Genomic DNA, 25,495 nt, shown 5'->3' on the forward strand with positions numbered 1-25,495 from the left:
TTGATCTCAGAAAAAGAAATTGAAAAGATGTGTATTAATCCAGGACCACTCAGATGGAAATATTCTTTACAAAAATAAAACATCTAAACAATTGGAAAAATATTACTTAAGCCAGTATAGGTTTAGCTTGCATAATAAAAATGACTACTGCCTAAATTAATTTACTTAATCTATGCCATACCAATCTAATTACCAAAGGGTTGCTTTATAGAGCTATAAAACAAAACAGAATTCATATGGGGGAACAAAAATTCAAAAATCTCAAGGGAAATCATGTTTTTTTTTAAAGTACAAAATAAGAGAGTCTACTAGTCTCCTATTTCAAAATATACTATAAAGCAGTAATCTTCTAAATGACTTGCTACTTGTCAGTACATCATTCCAGAGCACTAATGTTGAACCATTATCTTCTTTCAGAGGTAATGGACTAAGGATGCAGAATGACATGTAGTTTTTGGACATGATCACTGTGAGAGTTTATTTTGCTTGACTCAACTTATGTGTGTGTATGTGTATCTTTTTTTTTACAAAGGTTTTGTTTTTCTTTTTAGTTCTTCCAGAGCTTGCAACCAATTCCCCCCCCCAATTTTTTTTTTTAGATTTTGCATGTTTGCTTGTTTCTCACCATCTCTTTGTTGCTTTTTTTTTTTTGCTTTTTTTGTTCTTTTCAGATGGCAGGGAGAAGGTGTAGCTAGGAGAGGAAATATAATATTAATTGGAAAAATATAATTTAATAAGAAAGTAGTGCTAATTTATTATATATTTTTTGAAAAGCAATATGAAATGGTGATCTTTATATACAATCTTATTTTGTATTCTGTTTATCTGAAAATGCTCTTTTTTGGAGTGTTAATTAAAAAAACATTTTGACCTAGGGCCAGGAGCTGGTAGTGTCAGAGAGGTTAGCAAGCTTTTCTTTCCCAGTGATCTGAAAGAAGAGTTTATTAATTCCCTAATTAGAGCAGAAGTTGAAAAGAATACAGTTGATTTCTAAGTGATGGAAGACAGTGTAGTGCTTATAGTTTAAATCTGGATTATTCTGGAAGCCAAAAAGACCTGTAAGTTTTACTTTATCTCTTGGAAAAATACTGGAAGCAATCATCACTTATCCAATGATTTTTTGGTTTCTTTAACTGAATAAACTTGGTGTTGGGTAACATATGAACATATTATTCATAAAGAAGAAGACCTCTCTTGAGATTTCTTTCTGTAATATGCCTGTATTTTAAAATGAAACAGTAGATGTTATTTTTCTTGATCCTAAAATAAGGGTTTTAATTTTATCCCATGTAATGTATTGTATGACTAAAGAAAATCTAGTCTGGTTCATGTTCTTGTACCAAGATTTTGACCAAACAGCCATTCACCACTTGTATTTTGTCTAGATGTAAGGGTCAGTCAGGAAGGAAAAAATGAGTTTCATCTAGCTCCAGTTCAATTCAAGAATCATTTTTAGGAGTCTTCTCTGTGTAAAAATGTTATATGTTAAATACCCAAAGATGCAGCAGTAACTGTGGGTGGTATAAGACAACTGGAGAAGATGTTCTTCAGGAAGCCAGCCCTGCATTTGGAGTTGTACTTTTTTCAGCAAGAGTATTGATTCCTAAATGACCTTTTTAAAAAGTGTCATTCTTCTTGACCTCTTTGCTGCCTTTGATACTGTGGACTGTGTCCTTTTGCTGCATATTTCACCCTTTCTGGGTTCTTATGATACATCTCTATCTTAGTTTGCATCCTATTTTTCTGCTGCCTCTCAAGTATTTGCTATATCATAAGCAATGTCCTTAAAGGGTCTTGTTTTAGAATCTTTTCTTTTTTCTCCTTCTCCCTCTTGATGTTCGCATTGGTTTAACTATTGGTCTCTATTCAGGTGCCTTTTGGATCTATATATCTGGCTGTAGTCTCTTCTGACCTTCAGTAATATACCCAATAAACATTTCCAACTGAATGCCATGTTGGCATATGAAACTTAGTGTGTTCAAAGCAGAAATCATGATTTCTCTCCCTTCAGTGCATCCTTATTTCTAAATCCCACTCCCCCTTTTAAACTCTCACCTTCTATCTTGGAATCAATACTATATATTGGTTCCAAGGCAGAAGTGGTAAGGGCGAGGCAATGGGGGCCAAGTGACTTGCCCAGGGTTACACAGGTAGGAAGGGTATGAGGCCAGATTTCAACCCAAGACCAGGATCACATCTCTAGACCTGGCTCTCAATCCACTGAGCCATCTAGCTGCCTCCCTTCCCCATTTTTTGTTAAAGGTACCACCATCCTTCTGGACACCAGGTTTGCAAAAATCAGTCATCTTCCTTAACTCTCTTTCATTTTCCTCTCCACCCATTTCTACTCAGTTGCATAGCCGTGATGAATCTGCCTCTACAACATTACTTGCAATATTACTTCTGTCCATGTGTTAGATTACCATCCTAGTTTAGTCCCTCATCACCCTCTTCCCTGTATTACAACAATAGTGTCCTAATCAGTTTTTCTACCTTAATTCTCAACCTTCTCTGGTCTATCCCCAGTGTGGCTGATAAATTGATATTCCTGAAGCACAGATCTTAGAATTAAACTCCCATGCTCAAGAAGCTTTAATAGCTCTCTTTTGCCTCCAGGATAAAATACAAACACCTCCAATAGATATTTAAAACCTTTCACAATATGACCCTAGCAAAGCTTGTTAGGGTTTGAACACATTACACATCTCCATGCACTTGGTGTTATGGCCAGACTCACCTAATTCCCTTTCCCTGTCTACAAACATTGCATCTCTGATATCTATGCCTTTGGATGGGCTGTTCCCCACACCTGGAATGTCCTTCTTCCTCACCCCTACCTCATAGAATATTTCTTCTTTCTAAGCCCAGCTGAGCTGTAGCCTCTTACAGGACACCTAGCCTGACACTTGTCCTCTGCCTCAGTCTCCCTTCTCCCAGTTTATAATGTCCTCCCAAATTATTGTATTTTGTTGTTTCTGTTCAGTCATGTCTGACCCTTCATGACAAGCCAGGGAGTTTTCTTGGCAAAGATACTGGAGTTATTTGCCATTTCCTTTTTCCTTGTGTCCCTATTTTACAGATGAGGAACTGAGGCAAATAGAGATAAAGTGACTTGCTCACGGTCACATAGCTAGTGAGTATCTGAGGCCAGATTTTAATTCAGATCTTTACCTATCTATGAATTTGTCCTATACCTCTCCCCCAAAACTAAAAACAATTCCATGAGGGGAGAGATTTTATAAAGATATTTTTCCTTTTTTATATACTTAGTTCCTAGCAAAGCATTTATTATGCACCTACAGACTGACTGGATAAATGGATAACTAGAGGTGAAATAAGATAGCCTAATAGAAGAGAAAAGATATTTACCAGGGTTTCTTCCTGTGAGACTTTTTTTTTAAACCCTTACCCTTCAGTCTTAGAATCAATACTGGATATTGGTTCTAAGGCAGAAGAGTGGTAAGGGTTAGGCAGTGGGGGTTAAGTAACTTGCCCAGGGTCACACAGCTACAGTGCCTGAGGCCAGATTTGAACCCAGGACCTCCTGTCTCTGGGCCTGGCTCTCAATTCACTGAGCTACCCAGCTGCCCCCCCCTGTGGAACTTTTATCAGTCTTAAATGACAGAATAGAATGGCCTGAGCCACAAAAATTGATGACATACTTAATGGAGAAGAGTGGAGAGGTGGGTAGGTTGGATCAGAATGTAGAGGAAGAACCTTCTTGAATTGGAGAAGTAATTGGGTACAAGGAAGAGGCTTGCTATCATGCTGTCTTCACAGTCCTTGCAATGGAACTATACTAGCAATATCATCTCAGTTCTTTAGAAAACTAAGCTGTGTCATATTTTACCATATAGTCTTTTACTGGTACTTTAGTAAAAGTCATTGAGGCCTAACGGTTAGCAGTCTGCCCAGGGAGGAAGAAAGAGAACCTGGTAAACATCATATGTGATATCATAGAAGGAGCACCAATTTGGAGTAAGAGATTTTGGAGCTTGTGCCTCATTTCTCCTTGTTTTAATTCCTTCTTTGCACTTCAGTTTTTCATCTGTAAAATGATAAGGGATACATGATCTCTAAAGCTCTTTGAGCTTTACCTCTTGTCCATTATAACCCTAAGGTGGCGAGTAATATATTATGTGTGCCAAAAAAGATCTGAGAACCATATTAAATTGATGAGTTAATAAGGTATGAATGCAGTTAAAAATCCAATCTGGAACTATATAAATATCCAACCTACACTATTAAAACAGATACCAAGTCAGAACCATGAAACTTATTATTTCACAGTGATTTGACCCTTTCTACACTCTTCTGTCTACTTCTAGGCTCTACAAAATGGAAAATGGACTTGGGTGGGGAGAGGGGAATGGACCATAATGTTCATTGAAGATTAGGAAACAATATGTGTGAGAAAAGGATAAAAATGCTGACATTCAGTATGTTAAAAAGAAGGAAGGATGCTAGTTTAAGGGTACATTTTGAGAAAGAATGAATGATACGTTAAGGAACATTAGCAGAACCAAGGAAGAAGGGCTTAAACTTTGGGATAAGGGATGTAGTTTAGCCTTAAGGAAGATTTTTTTTTAAAGTATGAACTTATTTTGTTTCAATGCAGTAGACATTCAGACCAGTTCCCTGACAAAGTACATTCTCTAAATGTTATATGTACTTTCAGATGAAGTTACTGTAGTGTTAATTTTGCTTAATTGTTTTACTTTATTATAGGAGAGCACTTACAGGCTATGAATAATCTGGAAATGTTTGTAATGTAAAAAGAAAACATGTCGACAAAATTAAAAAATACAAACCTAGCAAAGCATTTTCCCTAAAAAACAGTGAATTAAAGCCACCTAATAGGGCATTTGTGACTGATTACATATATCACTTCCGCTCCTGGGTTTTATTGATTGTGAAGACAAATTCTGTTGTTAGAAAGAACTTTTGGCTAGGATTGCTCAGATGTTGGTTCAAAGTCCACCTCTGGCCTTACTATGTACATGAGCCAACCTCAAATTCCTTATTTGTAAAATGACTGAGCATTTGGATCAGGAAAGCAAAGTTCAAATTCTGTCTCTAAGATATATGGATATATTTATGTAAATAGCTTAATCTTTCAATGTCCCAAACCAGAAATTGCAATTATATTGCAGGTTGGTACTGGTGGAGGGAATCTCTACATTAAGAATTTCTTCACACAGATTAAATGAAAGGTCTGGACCAAAAAAAAAAAAAATGGGGATAATAATGCCTGTAGTACCTACTGAAGGGTTGTTGTAGCCTTTTGCTGATGCCTTTGTTGTTTTTGAAGTAGTGGCAGTGATGGTGATGATGATAGGACCCTTCAGCCTCATGATTTTATGAATATCTAAATGTGAAAGATAAATTTTTTTTGTAAATTATCGAGTCTCTCTACCAAAATATTATTTGACAGAATATAATTTAAGAGAAGTTCTGGGGATGATAGATTTTATTTAGGTCCAAATCCAAATTAGGGCTATTTCCAATCCTCAAGGAAAAAGAGGCTTAGGGTAAGTGATTTGATTATCTTTGTCACAAAGAGCAGACAGAGGTTTTGAACCTCAAGCCAAGGCCAGAACTCTGTCTACTATCAAGAGTATATTTTTCTGATCTTCTCGGAATAAATGAAAGTAGCTTTCCCTTTTTGGTAAACTAGAGTTTTCCTTCATATTTTTCTGCTGAGACATAAAACAACATACACCAGACCATCTCTCTGAAGTCATTCAGGGTCTGGACCATATATATTATGGGAAAGTGAATGTGAAAAGATTAAGTTCCACTTTATCTTTTTGCCCCAAATGTAATTTATACTCTGCTTCCTATAATAATTTTGGAATAATAATACAAATTTATTTCAATTAACAAGCAGTTAAATCATACTAAATACATAAATTAGACATTAGCTTAAGATCATGCCTTCATCAAAACTACAACAGAGGCAGAAAGATGATGGTTAATATTTTAGAATATGACTAATGGGTGTAAAGTCAAAATGCCCTGAGCTTCTCTGTAAAGTTTCACAACTTAGAAAAACAAAAAAAACCCCAACTTTTAAAAATGTCTTTTGTTGAACCTCTTACTTCCTCTTTTGTAGTAGGAAAACACCTTAGTTTGTGCCTCCTCCTTTTATAGAATAAAACTTTACTTTAGAACAGGGGTCTGCAACCTTTTTGGCTGTGAGAGCCATAAATGCTACATTTTTTAAAATGTAATTTCGTGAGAGCCGTACAATATATTTAACACTGAATACAAGTAAATATGTGCATTTTATGTAAGAACAACACTTTTAAAGTACAATAAGTCTCTAAACTATTTTTAATGATGTTATTATGTGCTAACCAATGATGAATAAAGTACATTAATGTGACTTCTGGTGCTGCAAGGTTTTGCTGATTATTAATTAAAGTTATTTTGATTATTAATCAAAAAATAAGACTTAATGGGGCACTATAGTACTGATATAACTCCACACATACATATATAACTCCTTCACACTAAGAAAATTGCTGAAATAGAGAAAAATTCAGGGAAGAATACTTTTTCCTCTCCCTCTCTCAAGTCAGGCAACAGGAGAAGAAAAAGCTGCCGTCCTGCTGTTTAAGCCATTTGGCCACATAAGTTAAGTAGGAGATCAGGAGATTACAGAAAATAACATGACTTATGTGCAAACATTAGTAAGTAGTGGGGGAGGAGGGTACCTTTTCATGGAAAACTGGCCAGGACACATCACACACATTTCCTGGTACAGGTGTTTATCAGTGCTGCCTACCCAATCATTCTGTATCAAATGAAACAATTACTGGGGAGAAATGCTTCTCACTAATGAAGCTTATGTAAAGATGTAATCTGACTATAGTTCCCCTTTAAGAGCAGGTAGAAAAGTTAAAAACAATAACAATTCCACAAATAGGGAGTGCAGACCCCATGAATGCACTGAGATAAAGCCATGTAAATCAGAGGCAGAGGGGTAGAGAATGTAGACAAAAGTGATCAATCACTATACAGAACCCCAAGATGTCAGTAACAGGTGTGGAAAGAGTAAAAGGAGGGCAGAAGGAGGAACACACAGCACACCTACCACGCCGAACTAAAGACCAGGATTCGTCTCGTGTGGCAATATCAATGAGGGAGCTTCTATCTTAGAAGATAGTCACAGTACCGAAAGGATCACATGATGTATCACGTGACGCACAATGTCATGTGTAAACTGTTAGTTACTGTGCTGCGGTTAACTTTATGGCTCCTGCAGAAAGAGCCATATCTGGCCCTCAAAAGAGCCAGATATGGCTTGAGAGCCATACATTGCCGACCCCTGCTTTAGAAACTCCTAAATACAGAGGTCTTTGTTGTGGTTGGCTTAACCTTTGTGCTTAATTATATTATCTGAAGTTGATGGTTGACTCACAGCTTCCTCCCAGAGTCCCTTTTCCAGGTACTTCTCTGTGGCCTTTAGGAATCTCTCTCTTCTCCCAGAGATGTTCAAAGATAAACTAAAAACGAGATCTTGGATTGGTTCTGTGTGTCAGACTTGTCTGACCCGCTGCTTTTATGAGCCCTGTTGGACTTTTATAGCTAGGACTATAGATAGGATTAGAATGATTTGCAGCAGAGACCACACTTCCATCACACCATCCACATCCTAGCCTCTACATCTGTAGTCAGTAGCAAATTGATAAAAGTGTAATCCACCAATGGAATATCTGAAGGCACCTCCATTGAATGTCTCTTGTTCCTATTATATCTGATTTTGTATTATACTTAACCATGAACATGTTGCTGCTTCAGTGACTTTATCTCCCTTCTCAAGCAAGTTGTGCCAGCCTTGGGTAACCGTGCCTCCATCTTAGACAGACATCATTGAGACATAATTGTTACCCCATGAGTTTGACGTGGAGTTGGAGATATTTCTCTGTTTAATCTTGTATCTCTTTCTCCCCTTTCCTGTACCTCTACTTTCCAGGTTTATGTGTCTTATGATTATGGGAAAACATTCCAGAAAATATCAGAGAAATTCAACTTTGGCATGGGAAACAGCAGTGAAGCAGTGATTGCTCAATTCTACCATAGCCCAGCTGACAACAAACGGGTAAGGAAGTAGCAGCCACAAACTAAGCTGTAGTGGCCCCTGTTTAGGGAAGAAAGAACCTTCTGTTGTTATGGGAAAACAAATGTGTTGAAACATCTGGGGGTGGGGGGTGAGAGGTAGGAAGGATGGAGCCCTGCTTCCTTCTTGGACTCTGCTAGCAATTGCTTATAGAGGGAACATTTAATATGGAGGGAACCCTGTTTGTAGGGCTGGCCCTATAATGATGGCAATGATGTCAAGTCCCTAGGAAGAATTTCTGATGCAAAAACAACCCACAGAAAACCTTCCACTGATTACCTTCTGGAGTAGTAATAATGATAATAATGATTCACTTCTTTGTTGTTATAAGCCACATTTCTCTAGGACCTTAAGGTTTACAAAATATTTTTCTCACAGAAATTGTCTATCAGAAGGGGCAATGAAAAAATGATGAGTCGAATAGGTCAGCATTCAGTAAATCAGTTATAGTCTTTTCTGACTATTTCTGTTGTATTTCTTTCAGAACCACCTTTGATTTTGCTCTGTTCACTGGAATGAACTGTTCTTCATTGACTAACCCCAGACCTTGGTCTTTGCATGGAGAAAAAACTCAAACCAGCAAATATTGTATTTTGCAGACCAGGCCATTGGTTCTTTGTTTTTCTTTCTTCTTCCTATTTTCCCATCTGGATATCCTAAGGGCATTACTTTTGAAGAAGACTGGGTTAAATTTATTTAAAAGACAGATGATTTGACCTGGTGGTCAAGGCTTTCCATGCTTTGGCATTCTTTTGGCCAGCCTTAACTCATGCTTCTATATTGGAGCATGAACAGCCCACTCTCGCTATGCTGGACTTCTCACCATTTTCCTTCTTATCTTGCTCTCTTCCATCTCCATCCTTTCTTATAGTGCCATCCCCCCTCTCCCAACTTAGCCTATTGAAGTCCTTTTATTAAATACTTAATTTAGGTGCCATCTCCTTCAAGAAGCCTTCTTGGAATCTGACCCCACCTGAAATAGGTTTCTCCATCTCCAGATTCCTCAAAGAACTTTTCTAGGACTCCTCCTTTGGACTAGTCAAACTTTCCCTTGCATCATATGTATTTATATAGGAAAGAAGGGAGGAAACATAGTAATGTGTCAGATACTTTGCTGAGTGCTGGAGATACAAATACATGCAAAAAGAAAATTAGTCCTGTCCTTAAGTAACTGAAAAATAGGGTTATGGGAGAGGGGATGAAGGTATCTAGCTGGAGGCCTGGTTTTGAAATCCAGAGAAAGTCAGCATCAGGGCTGGAAGGAGAATTGATGCAGGCCTGTAGGAGGAACTTACCAACAGGAGAAGGAAGCCAGGCCTTGCAAAGGGAGATGCTTTGGGGACTGGGCCATGAGAATAGTAGCCTGTTTCAGGGCAAGCAGGCCCCAACCTCTGAGGGAACTTCTAGGATGAGCAAGCAGTAGAAGGGTCATGGTCTTGAAGTCAAAGAAAGTCAAGAATAGGACTGGAAAAGGAAAACTTGCATCCATTCCATCCTTTCTTGGATGGTAAGCCTCTTAAAAGTGTGTTCTATGACTTCTTTCATCTTTATGTCCCCAGAACTTAGCCCAACACCTCCTACCTAGTTGGCACTTGAGGGTTTGTTGAATTGACTTACATTTGGAAAAGGGCTTGGTGAAGGAACTTTTAGCTTCAGTAGAATTGGAGAGATTGCAATAGCTCCAAGCCCCACAGGCCAATGTAGTTCCATGTTAATGATTCAACTTACCGCACTGATTTACTGCTTCATATGGGACTGCAGAGATGGGCTATTTCTGGCTTCCTTACCTCTTTCGGTCATAGAACTTTTCCATAATGCATTCCTATATAGCAGTTGTTTGGGATCCCCTCCCCTTTTTCTGAGGTAAAAGGGCAAGGAGTAGGCCTGGAAGGGATACAGTTAAGGGGTAAGAACAGAAGTTAGTTAGGGAGAGAAAAGGAGGATAGGGCCAAAGGACAAAAATAATAGAGATCAAGAGGAATGCAGGAGGGGAAGAGAAGCTTAGGGACAAATTTTAGGTAACATAAGTGGGATAAGATGAGAATTCCTTGGGATCATAGACTTAGAGCTGAAAAGGACCTCAGAGGCCCTGCTAAATTCGACCTCCTTATGAAATGAGGCCTAGACACATTAAGTGACTTGCCTAGTCAAACAGCTAGCAAGTAACAGAATTTAGGATTTAGAGACAGGATCGGTGACTCAAAGTATCACTTTTTCCCAGCATTCCATATTGCTTCTTGATTGGTACTGACTTACAATTCTACCTCAAGAAGAGTAGATGTACATTCATTACACTGGCTATCTTCATTCTCCCCAGATTTCTCTTGCTCAGGTTGAGTGATCTCATAATGGGTGGAAATTCAGGGACACGAGCTGAAATGGCTCCCATGGAACTTACTGACATTGGGGCCTTGTGCAGCAATCTAGGCTAGACATTGTCCTCAGGCAGTTTCTGCTTCCTTAGAGGGTAGCATGTCTATTCTCTACTACTCAGTGAGCTCCCCAGGAAGGAAATGGTGACTCTCTTATCATCTTCTTTTCTTAATATGTTTGTTTTCACCCAGGAAGGTCATATTACTCTACAAGACCTGATGCTTCCTGATTAAAAACCACACAGGGCTTCTAAAGAATCGTCTTCTTGTTGGTACTCATCAGGGCCATCCCTAGGAGTATGAGGCACCCAGAAGAATCTTATTATGTGCCTTTCCATCCCTGCCCCTTACATTTTTAGATGTTAAATGAATATTGAGAATGACTTTCATGAGAAAGGAGAAATTTTAAAATTATTTAATATTAAGGGGTATGGGTGTAGTCAGAGAGGGTATGAAAAAGGTAGAAGGCCCATAGATGATATTTTGATAAAAATGGTGATATTGGTGCCTCCTTCCTAAGTCCCTCAGAAAGAAGTTGTAGCTGCCTGATCCTTGTAGCATAGGAGAAGAGTCTAAATTTCATGGGGTATGGGAACTTGGATGTGATGGAGAAAATATTATCTCCCAGGTTTGTTGTAAAGATCAAATGAGATAATAATTCTAAAATACTTAGCACAGTGCCTGGCACAGAAGTGCTATATGAATATTATTTACTTGTTTATTTTTTTCAATTAAGTGCCTCCTTTATGCCAGGCACTGAAGTAATCACTGGAAAGGAGGAGAATGTTCTGAGTGGAGAAAGGAAGATAGAAGACAGCATGAGCAAAGATGGAAATTATATTGGTACATATTTACAGGAGATTTGTGAAGCTTCCCCTTGAGGAATACGAGAAGCTTGGGAAAAGATTTATAAAGAATTAAGACAAATTTATAAGAATACAAACCATTCCCCAATTGACAAATAGTCAAAGGATGTGAATAAGCAATTTTCAAATGAAGAAATCAAAGCCATCAGTAATCATATGAAAAAAATGTTCTAAATCACTCTTGATCACAGAAATGCAAATTAAAACAATGCTGAGGTGATCCAACCATTCTGGCTGGCAATTTGGAACTATGCTCAAAGGGCTATAAAAAAATGCCTGCCCTTTGATCCAGCCATACCATTGTTGGGTTTGTACCCCAAAGAGATCATAAATAAACAGACTTGTACGAAAATATTTATAGCTGAGCTTTTTGTGGTGGCAAAAAACTAGAAAAGGAGGGTATGCCCTTCAATTGGGGAATGGCTGAACAAATTGTGGTATATGCTGGTGATGGAATACTATTGCGCTCAAAGGAATAATAAACTAGAGGAATTCCAGGTGAACTGGAAAGACCTCCAGGAACTGATGCAGAGCGAAAGGAGCAGAGCCAGAAGAACATTGTACACAGAGACCAATACACTGTGGTAAAATAGAATGTAATGGACTTCTGTACTAGCAGCAATGCAATGACACAAGACAGCTCTGAGAGATTTATGAAAAGAATGCTACCCACATTCAGAGGAAGGACTGCAGGAGAGGAAACATATAAGAAAAACAACTGCTTGAACGCATGGGTTGGGGTGGACATGATTGGGGATGTGGACTTGAAACTACCACATCAATGCAACTATCAACAATTTGGAAATAGGTCTTGATCAATGACACATGATAAAACCAGTGGAAATGTGCGTCGGCCATGGGTGGGGGGGTTGCAGGGGGTGAAGAGGAAAGTAGGAGCATGAATCATGTAACCATGTTAAAAATGAATATTAATAAATGTTTAAAAAAATAAAAAAAATGTTGAGGTATCACCACACACCTATCAGATTTGTCAATATGGCAGTAAAGGAAAATGGTAAATGCTGGAGGGGATGTGGAAAAATTGGAACATGAATGCATTGCTGGTAGAGTTGTGAATTGATCCCACCATTCTGGAAGGCAATTTGGAACTATGCCCCAAGGCATATAAAACTGTGCATTCTCTTTGATCCAGTAATACCACTACTGAGTCTGGATCCCAAAGAGATAAAAAAAAAAAAGGGGGGGGGCAAAAGACCTACTTGTACAAAGATTTTTATGGCAGCTCTTTTTGTAGTGACAAAGAATTGGAAATTGAAGGGATGTCCATCAATTGGGGGATGCCTGAACAAATTGTGGTACAGTTTGGTAATAGTTGTGCTATATGAAATGATAAGCCATCCTGCTTATCTGAAATCTGATCTGAAATCATCTTATTTCAGAAAAAGCTGCAGGAACTGATGCAGAGCAAAATAAGCATAACTGGGAGAACATTGTACACAGTAATCACAATATTGGAAAATGATTATCTGTGAAAGACTTGGCTACTCTCAGCTATGCAATGATCTTGAACAATCCTAAAAGACACTTAGATGGCGAATGTTGTCCATCTCTAGAGAAAAAACTCTTGGAGTCATCTTTCACAGTGCATTTATGGTTTTATTTTAGGGTTTTGATTATGTATGTGTGCCTTTTTAATAATGACCAATATGAAAGTGTGTTTTGCATGAAAAAAATAAAATTAAAAAAAAAAGAAACTTCAAAAAAGGTAGAGCAGAATGAGATGACTCATCCACTCATCTTAGAAACCTAGACTTTATCCTGAAGAAACTGAGAGACAACTCACAGTTTTTAAGTAAGTGATTGACATGGGGACACTAACTACATTTTTTAAAAGGACAGCCTGATTAAAACTGTATTAAGTACATAGATGGAAAAGAAATTGAGAAGGGGACACAAAGAAAAAGTATTTTTTTGCTAAACTTAGTATTTTCACCAAAACGTATATGGTTTGGAATTTAAAGTTGCATTTGGAGTTTTATTTCTTGACTTGTTGTCTAGTTGATTATTTGTTGAAATCCCAGTGGGTTTACAATAAAAAAAATATTTAGGAGAAAAAAGTTCCATTGTAGGAAAATTAGTCTTGTTATGTTGTGCAGAATGGTATGCAGAAAAGATGAATAGAGAAGAAAGGGTTCTTAACCTTTTTGTGTGTCCTGGACCCCTTTGGCAGTCTGGTGAAGCCTTTGAACCCCTTCTCAGAATGATGTTTTTTAAGAACCCACATAATTAAAGGAAATAGTAATTTTTTGCTAGATGTTAGTGAAAGTAAAGATGAAAATTTTTTCCTCCCAAATTCATGAACCCCCCTGAAATTTATCATGGGCATCCATGGACCCCAAGTTAACAACTCCTGGATTACAACTATTGCCATAAGCATGACCTGATAAATGAGGAGCCTGGACCAACCCTGATAGGTCTAAAGGCATCGAATTGTATAGGAAAACCCTAGATCCTTTCCTCTGCCACCCAGTTAACCTATGAAGTAATAAGGGAGACACTTACAGGAATTGAGGCCTTGGTAATTAATGATCACTGTTGCCCTAGTGTTTCTAGAATAGCAACACATATTTTGCATCCTTATCAGACTACTTCCTGAGATCTTTTTTAAGCTAAATTATTGGAGAGGAGGCTCTACCGAAGTCAGTCTTAATGGTTTTCAGTGATGGTTAATATATTGCACTAATATTGGGAGGCAATAGTTGAAGTTTAAAAAGCCCTGAACTTGTAGTAACAGTCATTCAGTTTGTTAATAAGCATTTATTAAGCCTGATTTAATATCATTAAAGTGAGAGAGAAAGCGGTTCCTTTGGCCAAGTGAGCAAAGCAAAGAGCCAGAGACCCAGCTGCCTACCATGCTTGAGCCAAAGCCCCCCAAAAAGTCCCCCCAGCGTGGGTTTCAGCAAATTTATAAACAAACCCATGCCAGGGCGCAACACCAGGATGCAAGACAAGGGAACCCCGGGAAGAGCTAAGAATGCTGGGAAATGAAGTTCCCAGGGTACAAATTTTTAAAACACCCACCTCTCTGTCCTCAGAGAAATGAGAGTCAGTGTGTGGTACCCAAGGGAGAAGATAGGAACAAGGTGTATACCTCCAGAAGTGTTGGCAGCATGGGATAGGAGTGAGTGACCAGATAGGAGTAATGGAATGAATGATGTGGTATGGATGCCAGAGTAGAAGAGAGTTTTAAGAATGGTTCTGGGGCAGCTGGGTAGCTCAGTGGAGTGAGAGTCAGGCCTAGAGACAGGAGGTCCTGGGTTCAAACCCGGCCTCAGCCACTTCCCAGCTGTGTGACCCTGGGCAAGTCACTTGACCCCCATTGCCCACCCTTACCACTCTATGAGACAATACACCGAAGTACAAGGGTTTAAAAAAAAAAAAGAATGGTTCTGAGAAGCAAGAGAATCCCTAGTTGATGAAAATGTTGGAAGATAAAACCATATTAAAGTAATTTAGGATAATTTGAAGAAGAGAAGGTTAGGAGTAATATGATAGTTCTTGTGACCAGTCCATGAAATATAAGGAGGGTTGTGGTTTTTACATAATACATACATTTAAATATCTCTTTACAATATGCAGAGGCTTTCTCGTGCAAGATTGATAGTGGTTAAGAATCATCTCCATTTTGTGAATGAGGAAACAGGCTGTTAGATAATTTTCCTATGGACATAGGGTTTAGGAAGTGTGGACTCAAATCTAGATGAGGGTTTGGGGATAACTCTCCAGAGAAATCCTCAAGAAAGACCCTCTCTTATCTGAAACCCTTCATTCTATCTAGGATGGTTTGAGTTGAGCCCATTTGGAAGCAGGGAAGGGAGGAAGTCCCTAGAACTCTTCTACAACAAGACTTGGGATGATTCTTTTGTTTACACTATTTTATGGTACTGCACCTGAGTGGAAATTCTTTTTTGAGAACATCTTTTAGATCTACTCTTTTCAGTTCATGAATAAATATCAGTTTTTTTGGCCCAATACTGTGTGGTTTCTGCCTCAATGATGGTGAACCTTTTAGAGGGGTGGGTGATGTAAGAAATGTCCTCAGGTGCACATGGAGAGGAGGAGAGGAGCAGCCTGGCCCCCCACCCCTCTGGCTTTCTAGTAACAAACTCTGGTGACCTCTCTGCTGGGATAATGGCGTGCATGCCCACAGAGAGAGGGCTCTGAGTGCCCCCTCTAGCATGCATATCATAGGTTTGCCACCACAGGTCTAGGTGCTAGGATACAAAAGATAGAGTTACTGCTCTTGGGAAACTTATTGTTGTTCACTTGTTTCAGTTGCATCTGACTGTTTTTGACCTCATTTGAAGTCCCTCTCCCCAAAGATATGGGAATTGTTTGCTATTTGCTTTTCCAGCTCATTTTACAGATGAAGAACTGAGGTTAAGTAATTAGCAATATAGAAGAAATAGATAAAGTTACTGCCATTGGGAAACTTATATTTGAGCAGAAAATCCAAGTGCAAATGTCTCTTGAGTGAATTAGTGTCAAGGGCCCTTGGAACAAATGAGGATAGATGAATGAATGGATGGATGGGGGGAAAGCATTTATTAAGCACCTACTGTGTGTAAAGTACCATGTAAGAACCTGGGATACAAATAGAAAAGTGGGAAATGAATCTTTCTCTCATATTCTTAAGGAGGAGACAGTACATATATGTTTCAGTGCCCTCAAGTCATATGGAAAGATTTCAGGGTCTTTAGGGAACAGTGACAAAGCAGATGACAAAATAGCTTCTTTAATGTTTTTTTTTCCACATAAAATTTGTCTGTGTCTAATTTTTGAACCATTCAGCAGGGTCAAGGACTTTGATCTTAAGAACTTTGTTTTCTATGTTTTCTGCAGTTGTGGTTGTTGAGATTTCGGGAGCTGTAGCACTTGTAGAACCCTTTGCAAGGTCTCGTTTCCATAGGAGTTATTTTCTGGAATGATGTCTTCAAGGAGCTAGGTGCAAGACTGTTTGGTGTCTAGGGGGCACTGACATTTCTGAGGCTCTTGAGGTCATCTGGTAGGCTGGTGTTGGTGGTAGTTAGGAATGTGGGCCCCTTATTCAAAGGGATTGTTTTTCCACAATGATATGGTCCAGGCTCAAAGCAGATCAGGTACAGGGTGGAGGTGGTGATAGTGGAGTCACTTCTGTTTCCAGAGCTCATGGTTTCACAGTCCTAGGCTTTCTCCATCTGGGTTTGAGGGAAGATGATAGTTGTGATGTCACCCACTTGGCACATGCTGCCTCCTATTGCTCCCTCAGGTTGCCTTGGTACTTCAGCTGGTTGTTGAGAAGTTGATCAGGGTAGGTTTTCTTCCATATAGTTTCCCTATTTTATTTCTGTGACCAGACTCCTGGTAGAACTGGATCCTGCTGATTCTAACTTCTTAGTCCACTGCTAAGCTTTCTGGCCAGCCACGGATCAGACTCTCATGCTCCCTGCCCACAAAGGGCCTCTGTAGGCAGGCAGTTGCCAGTCTGCCAAGCTATTGTTCAAACTCAGTCACCCTTGTACAGCCAAAATAAGGTGCGTCCTGTTCCCACAGGATCCATTCCCTTAGATATCACAGAGAAAGTCTGCTGGCCTTCCCGGTGGAAGTAACCCTTGTGCAAGAAGGAAAAACCACTCTCAGGGCAAGTGAAACTTCTGGGCCTGTGATTGTAAGATTTAGCCTGGGGCTCTTTGGAATGGCATGAGGACTAGAATTCTTTTCCAGCCTATCCATTTCCCCACCCATGCCCAATTCAGTGTTTCTGGAGTATAGGCAACTATAAGCTCATAGAATCAATGGAACTCAAACCTGAAAAGGACTTTAGAGGCCATTCAGACCAACTTCCTTATTTGCAGTTGAAGAAAACTAAGCCACAGAGGTTTTAGTGCCCAAGGTCATATGGGTAGTAAATATAAGAATTAGCATTCAAATGACTGCATCATTTAGCACAATGCCTGGCAATCAAAGAGTTTAACAAATAATTTTTAATTCTTGCATTTATTCATTCATAGACAATTAGTTCTTTACCTTTAGGAATGATCTACAACAAGAGATAAGAAAAATTAGGAGAACATTCAGATGGAAATCAAAGATCATTAAAGTGCTGATTAGACAGTACTAATATGTGGGCTATCCTAACCCATTCTCTCTTTTCCTATCTTAGTAATTTTTGATCCATTTCCTTCCTTCCTCCCATCCTCCCTTCATTTTCATTTTTCTTATTTTTACCTTAATTCTCATTTTTATTGGCTTTTTAAAAAATTGCCATCACTTCCTAATGATTCTATCCTCCCCTACAGAAAGAACACTCTTAAAGAAGTACGGTTAAAGAAGGCAAATGGCACACTGGCCATATGTGACAATGTGTGCCTCATTCTGTATCTGTAATGTAACCCATTACTTATTTGCCAAGGGGTGGGCAACATAATTACAAGAGATGGGAGATATTCTTGTCAAGAGGTTGATAATCATATTTTGCCATTTGTTCCTCATTGTATCAATCAGAATTCTGAAGGCTTTCAGCATTGTTTTCCTTTACTGTGTTGTCACTGAATAAATCACTCTTGGTTTGGTCTGTTTACATCTCTTTGTTGATATACTTAGATGTTAAGAGATCCCTTTTCTCCATGGTTCTGCAGGTTGCTCACTTATCCCTGATTTTTTTTCTGCCCCCATGTGCTCTCATATTGTATAGCTAAGGGGTTAGCTGATTGTTGCCAATATTTTGTCACCCTGTGCCTCTGTCTCCCCATTTTCTTCTCCAGTACATCTTTGTGGATGCCTATGCCCAGTACCTCTGGATTACTTTTGACTTCTGCAGCACTGTCCAGGGTTTCTCCATCCCGTTTCGGGCTGCTGACCTCCTCCTACATTCCAAGGCCCCCAACCTTCTCCTGGGCTTTGATAGGTCTCATCCCAATAAGCAGGTAAGCAAACCTTCTCCTGCCAAGCTTCCTCTCTTCCCCCTAGCTTTGAGGGGATTCTTCATAGGCACAGGCAAAGGCTTCTTTAAGTGTCTTCTTGCTGCCCTCTTTGCCTATGCCCTTTCACTAACCCTTTTCCCTCCTCTAGGCTTGGCATTTGTAACCACAATATCATTTACTGTTGTTAAGTAAAAATACATCCCCTGGCAGTCTTCTTCCTCCTGGCCAAGGAATTTCCACAACACTTGGCAGCCTCTTACTTTTAACTTTATGTTCTTCCAGACAGATATTTTATTGTTGAATTGGGTTAAGGGTAAACTGAGACCCTGGACGCCAGTATGACAGAAAAAGCAAGAACCTGGACTCTACAGCCTGTTTTTCTTGTATTTTTGACCCTCCCTGGTACACTTACCCAAAATTTATATTATAATAACATTAACTGTTTACTCCTTTGGGAAAATATATTTCTTTTCTAATTGTGAAGGAAAGAGAGCTGGAGAAGAACAACAAAGGGATTAATTTCAGGACTGGAATTAAGTAGGGCAAAGATGCAGGCCTGGTGTAAACCTGCCTGAGCCCTGTGTTTGGCTTTGTTGTGATTATGCCAGATAAATGTGGGCCATTTTCTTTTTACTTGTAGCCTGTTTAACCAAAATTACCATCTACTTACTTTGGCAAAGTTTCAGGTCTCTCACAGGAAAAGGCTTGGCATGGGTAGAAGAGAGAAGACAAGGAGTAGGCTAACTGTGGGACTACATCAGTTTACCAGATTGATTCATTTGCTGTTATTTCTGTTTCTGGTCTTACTCGTCTAACATCCTGTGCCAGGGACACATAAAACAACCTTCAGAAGGAGCCTTTGAAGTTTAGATGGTTGGTGTATTCATCATCTCTCTGGCTAGGCCCAGCAAATAAATTTGTCCTGCCTATCTTCCCTGTGTATGCTGATGATTCTATTAGAAACTTTGTAGTTCTTTCCTTGACCAATGTTTCCTCTTCTCCCTTACTCCATCTTAATAATCTTAACTCTCTGAAGGTGTTCAAGGACATTATTTCCAAGGGAGGAAACTCTAGGACAGGGGTCGGCAACGTATGGCTCTTTCTGCAGAAGCCATAAAGTCAATTTTTTTTCAGGTGCTGTTACAGGAGCGCGCACTGTGAGCACTGTACGGCTCTCATGAAATTACATTTTAAAAAATGTGGCATTTATGGCTCTCATGGCCAAAAAGGTCCGACCCCTGCTGTAGGAGTAACTTCAACTGAGATGCAGTCTTAGGAGGAAGCATCTTTTCTGAAAAACCAGAACACCTTTGTTCTTGGGGGAAAAAAAAGAAATGGGCCTATGCATTTTTTATGGTCCAAAAAATTGTGTCTAAGGGTTTGATAATTGCAGAGAAGACAGGGTTGACAGCCTTATCTGGTCTTCTCGGTCCTTATATTCTTTTTGAGCACTTTGGTTGGCTGCAGTGGTCTGTGCCTATTGTTACAGTCTCTGGCCCTGTTCCCCCAAACTGGATTTCACAGTAGGAATTTGATGGTGATCTAGTTGTCAGGGTCCCAGAGTGCTTAGCACTCTTTCATCACTTTTATATTCTTGATTTGCAGCTCTGGAAATCAGATGATTTTGGCCAGACTTGGGTTATGATTCAAGAACATGTGAAGTCATTTGCTTGGTAAGTTGTTCTTTCTTAAGAGGTAGGGATTTAAAAATTTTTTTAAAAGCTTTTTATATTTCTTCTCTTCAGCTTTACTCCTCTTTTTATGTAAACATGTTTGATCCAGTCTAGAATTGGGAGTTGTGGGGAAAATATTAAAATAAAGCCCTACAGAATTTGAGTTAGAAACCCCAAGTGAAACAGGCTTAGTTTAATCAGAATGTGGGGATTAGATCTTTGGGATTTCTCAATCCATTAAGGAACTTGGAAGATCTCAGTTACTGCAAACTTTTTTTTTTAACTCTTACCTTCACTCTTAGACTCAATACTGTGTATTGATTCTAAGGCAGAAGAGTGTAAGGGCTAGGCAATGGGGGTTAAGTGACTTGCCCAGGGTCATGCAGCTAGGAAGTATCTGAGGTCAAATTTGAACCCAGGACCTCCCATCTCTAGGCCTAGCTTTCAATCCAGTGAGCCACCTAGCTGCCCCCTTACTGCAATCTTTATACTTTATGAAGACCTTTTTTTGGAAGTGATCTTTCAGAAATGCCACATTTTTTTAATGTATAAAATGCTAAGCTTTATCTCTACTGATATTTGCTATAAATATTTTAAATTAGAATGTTTGAGGAACCTTCCAATGTATTTTCCCCCAAGGAACTATAGAAATATAAGGCTTGATTTCTATTAGAGATGTATCTAAAATGGACTCTTAGGTAATAGGGTCTCTAAATATCTGAGAACAATTTTACCCTCTCTCTCCTTACCCCCCACCACTCTCCCTACTTTTTTTTTTTTTTTTTTTGTAATACTGAGTTGCCTCATGCTTATTTGCATAACCACCAACGGAAATACTCTAATCAGTACTTCTAATTGTGGAAGAGAGCAGATTGTACCAACACCCACGCACACATGTACAGGCAAATACACACTCACACATACACGCATACCCGCAGTATCAGATAATGAAGAACCATTTTCATCCAGGTCTTATCTGGAATTACAGTTTTCTTCCTTTGCTCTAGTTAGGAATTTATTGGAACTTGTTTGTGTAACAGTAATTAGAGGATTACAGGACAGAAGCAGAAGTGTCCCCAGTTCTCCTTATAAATCATGCCACCCTTGGGATGGGAATTCTGAAGTGAGGCTTTAATTTTATTTTTTGGAAAATTATTTTGATGAGTTTCACTTAGCTTCTTGTTACTCAAAAAGCCACTAGTTAGTAACTATCTGTTTTGTGGAGCCTAACAAAGGGGAAGCTAAGCCTTTGTCCTTTGGGTATCTTTCTCATTGTTGGGTTATCTTTCCAAGCCTTTTGGGCTCCTTGGACTTGGAGAAAATTGTCTCATTGGAATCATTGGATTGGATTGCTGCTAATTTTTGAAAAGTCAATAAGAAGAGATGCCTTCCATAGGCATTTCTTCATTTTTCTCCAGTAAGGATTCATAGTGTCTAGCCTTCTGAATGTGTTAGGATTTGAGTTAATGATTAAGATTTATCCCAAGGTCAGTTATTTCTTTGTATTTGATGTGGGATGGCACAAATCCACATGCTGTCTTTTGAACCAACTCTGGACTAGGCACAGTGAACTCTTGTCAATAGGGGGAAAAATCACTGGACAAAAAGTCAAAAGATGGAGTCCCTCATTCCAGCTCCTGTCAGAAACCAACAATGGGATTTCTTTGGGCTTCAGCTTCTTCATTTGGTAAATGAGGATATTGGCTTGAATGATAGAGGAGGGATTAGACTCATTCTTCTTGGGCCCAAGGGCTGCAATTAGGAGTTATGGGTGGAATTTGCTTGAGAGGAAGATAAAAGAATACATCTGAACAACTGGAGTTTTCTAAAAGCTAATGGGCTAGGGGCAGCTGGGTAGCTCAGTGGAGTGAGAGTCAGGCCTAGAGATGGGAGGTCCTAGGTTCAAACCCGGCCTCAGCCACTTCCCAGCTGTGTGACCCTGGGCAAGTCACTTGACCCCCATTGCCCACCCTTACCAATCTTCCACCTATGAGACAATGCACCGAAATTAAGGGTAAAAAAAAAAAAAAAAAAAAAGCTAATGGGCTACTTCTGTGGGAAGGAATAGAAGTTTGCTAGCAAAGGCTGGATGACCACTTGGCAGGGATTATCAAGGGCAAATCTATTTAGATGTGTTTTGGGAAGAATGTATTCTGAGGTCTCTTCTATTTCTAAGATTCTGATCTCTTAAATTAATATTATTGTTAATTATTATTATATCATATCTCTTAAATTATTTATGAAGCAATGCTGAATTGATAAATAATAAAAAATTTATTAAATAATGCCAAAATTTGAAAGTACTTTCTCCTAAAAAATTCTACAAGTTGAGGTCATTTTGTAAAGCATTTAGTATAACACTTGTCACATAGTAGGTACTTAATAAAGGCATGTTTCCTTCCTTCTATTTAGGCAGGTATTTCTGAAAACCTACTGTGAATTCAAGACCAACATAGAGGACCTACATTTACTAACATTTGTATAGTATATTTGGGTTCTTTGGGTAGCTAGATGTTACAGTGGGGAGAGTGGACTTGCAGTCAGGAAGACCTGAGTTCAAATGTAGCCTCAGAGACTTTCTAACTGTGTGACCCTAGGCAAGTCATTTAGCCCTGCTTGCCTCAGTTTCCTCAGCTGTAAAATGAAATGGCACACTACTTGGTCTTTGCCAAGAAACCCCCAAATGGGGTCATGAAGAGTCAGACATGACTGAAAAAACTGAAGAATTTTGAATTCAGCACTGAGGTAGGCATTCTGGGCTAGATGATGATAACTAGTATTTATAGATCACTCTAAGGTTTGTAAAGCTCTCATTTTATCTTTATATTCCTCTAAGAGAGAAGTAGTAGTATTATTATCCCCATTTTATAGATGGGAAAATCAAGGGAGACAGGGAAAGGATTTTGCCTAGGGTCACATGGCTAGTGAGTGCCTGTTTCAGAATTTGAACTCAGGTCTTCCTGACTGCAGGTCCTGTGGTCTTATACCTACTACGACTTCCTTACTTAATCTTATATAGCAGGTCAACTATATGTGTAGAATTATGGTGTCCCATGCATATGGACATAACAATAACTATTTTTCCTTCTCACAGGGGAATTGATCCATATGACAAACCCAATACCATCTATATTGAACGCCATGAACCCACAGGCTCCTCCACTGTCTTTAGAAGTACAGACTTCTTCCAGTCCAGGGAAAACCAGGAAGTGATCTTGGAGGAAGTCAAAGATTTTCAGCTGCGGGACAAGTACCTGTTTGCCACAAAGGTGGTGGTAAGTAGTGTGAAGAAGTGAGGATTAAATAATGATCTGAGTATCTCCTGTTATTGCCAGAAGCATAAAACCGATTAAAAAAAATGAGTTGTAGCAGGAGGGACTTAAAAACAAGATGTGTTGTTGACCACCTTGCCAGTAGAGATTGTTGGACCTTGAGACTTGTTTCCAAAATATTATTTGAAGTCTTTGTTCATGAAAAGGTTTGGGAAAAAGGATTGCTCTAGCAGGCTTAAGTGTTCTCTTATTGGGGGCTAGGGAAATCTCTTAAGGTATTTTTCAGAGCATGGCATTTGATCAAATATCCTAGTGACCTTATGACAGCTCCACAAACATAAATTCTTATAAGTAGCTAAGGAAAAATAGGAAGGCAAAGCACTGTGGTCTAAAGCATCAGGAAAAAAAAGATTAGGCTTTGAGGCAGTTGAGATCTGGATTTGATTCCTAGTTCTGATACTTCTCAGGTATATGACACAGAGACTTTCTTGTTACTTATAAAATGAGGATAATAGGGGAACAGGGAAAGGATAAATGTTTTTATAGAACCTACTCTCTGCCCTGTCCCATGCTAAACATTTTTATGGGTAATATCTTATTTGATCCTTATAACAACCCTGAGAGGTAGGTGCTGTTATTATTCATTCCCATTTTACATTTGAAAAAACAGGCAAACTGAGGGTAAGTGATTTGCCCAGGGCCACACAGCTAGTGATTGTCTGAGGTTGGGGTTTATACTTGAGGTTTGAGTATCTTCCTGACTCCAGGCCCAATACTCTATCCTCGCTGCACCACCAGCTTCCTCTACAATAAAACCTGTTTTATAGGATTGTTGGGTAGAAAGTGCCTTCTGAATTTAACAGAGCCCATAGAGGTGAGTTTTTATTTCTTGGTTTCAGGGCTGTTTCTTTGAGGCTCATCAGATGATTTCTTCCAAGCTCCAGGAATATGCTAATTGACTTAGCTGATAGAATATGTAGACTTTAGTATAGACACTGGCCAGTGGGACTTAGTGTCTTAAGTAAAGCATGCTAGTATTTAAACTTCCAGCCTCCATGCCAGTAAGTAGAGGAGCTCTCAATGCTCCTCTCCCGTTGTTTGATATCCTATAGCCAGGAAGATTTCTTTATTAAATACATATTAAATACATCTATCATTTTCACTTATTATCCAATCATTCAGTCATGTGCCAATCCCCGTGCCAAGCACTGAGAATAGAAGTACAAAAGATGGAACAGTGCCTGCTCACAATGAGCTTATATTCTCATGGAGGAGATACTTATGAAACATAAATCCGATACATATAAAAATATAGGCAGCATAAATATAAAGTTGGTCTCTACAAAGCATTTAAATCCAAGCTCTTTTGGGAAGGAGAGCAGTAAGAGTTGGAGGAATTGGGGAAGGCGTTGTATAGAAGACAGTGTTTGAGTTTATCTTAAAAGGAAGAGAGAGACTGTCATGAGCCTGAGGTGAGGGGGCAGCACTATCCAGAGAGAGGGAATATGGCAGAAAGGCCCACAGAGAGACAGTGTGTCATAGGTGAGGAACAGAGAGAAGACCACTTGGGCTATTTTGCAGTGTGGGAGGGGGAGTCATTCCCACTGAAACTAGAAAGGTAGGTTGGGGGCGGCGATGATGGGCTTTAAAATCTAAACAGAAGCATGTATATTTTCTCTTAAATATGAAGTCATTGGAGTTCGTCGAGCAGGGAAGTTCTGTGGTTGGATCTGCACTGTGAAGGAAATTACTTTGGCAGCAGTGTGCGAGACAGACTGGAGTGGTGAAAGGCTTGAGGCCCGAGACAAATTAGGAGGCTGTTGTAATCATCTGGGTGAGAGGCGATGGGGCCTGAACTAAGAGGTAGCTGTGTGAGTGGAGTAAAGGAGCTGCTTGTTATCATTATTGTGAAAGCTGATTAGACACGAGATTAGAGGTGGAGAATGATGATTCAGGATACTGTGGAGGTTTGCTGGAGGGATGGTGATCTCTTCAGAAGAAACAAGGAAATTTAGAAGAGAGGAAGGTTCAAGAGGAAAAATAATGAGTTCAGTTTTAAACATGGAGGGCTTGAGATCCCTTCCAGATATCCAGTTTGAAATGTCTAGTAGATAATTGGTGATATTATGGCTGAAGCTTAGAAGAGAGACTCAATGTAGATAGACATAGTTACATGTGCATCTACATGTATGTATAGATACAAGTGTGAGTATATAAATATGTTTGAGTATATATGCATATGGGTATATGGACACATGCACATT

At 39.2% G+C, this 25,495-nt stretch overlaps 1 protein-coding gene across 1 annotated transcript in view; it reads left to right on the plus strand.

The window, feature by feature from the left end:
- Nucleotides 1-25,495, plus strand: part of SORL1 (sortilin related receptor 1) — a 246,842-nt gene that overhangs the window by 55,158 nt on the left and 166,189 nt on the right. The window contains exons 3-6 of the mRNA XM_044669646.1: nt 7,982-8,107; nt 18,128-18,289; nt 19,892-19,959; nt 23,054-23,234. Coding sequence (XP_044525581.1) covers nt 7,982-8,107; nt 18,128-18,289; nt 19,892-19,959; nt 23,054-23,234 — 537 coding nt within the window. The remainder of the gene's footprint in view (nt 1-7,981; nt 8,108-18,127; nt 18,290-19,891; nt 19,960-23,053; nt 23,235-25,495) is intronic.

This window comes from Gracilinanus agilis, chromosome 3 (genome assembly GCF_016433145.1).
Source record: "Gracilinanus agilis isolate LMUSP501 chromosome 3, AgileGrace, whole genome shotgun sequence".
NCBI classification, from domain to species: domain Eukaryota; kingdom Metazoa; phylum Chordata; class Mammalia; order Didelphimorphia; family Didelphidae; genus Gracilinanus; species Gracilinanus agilis.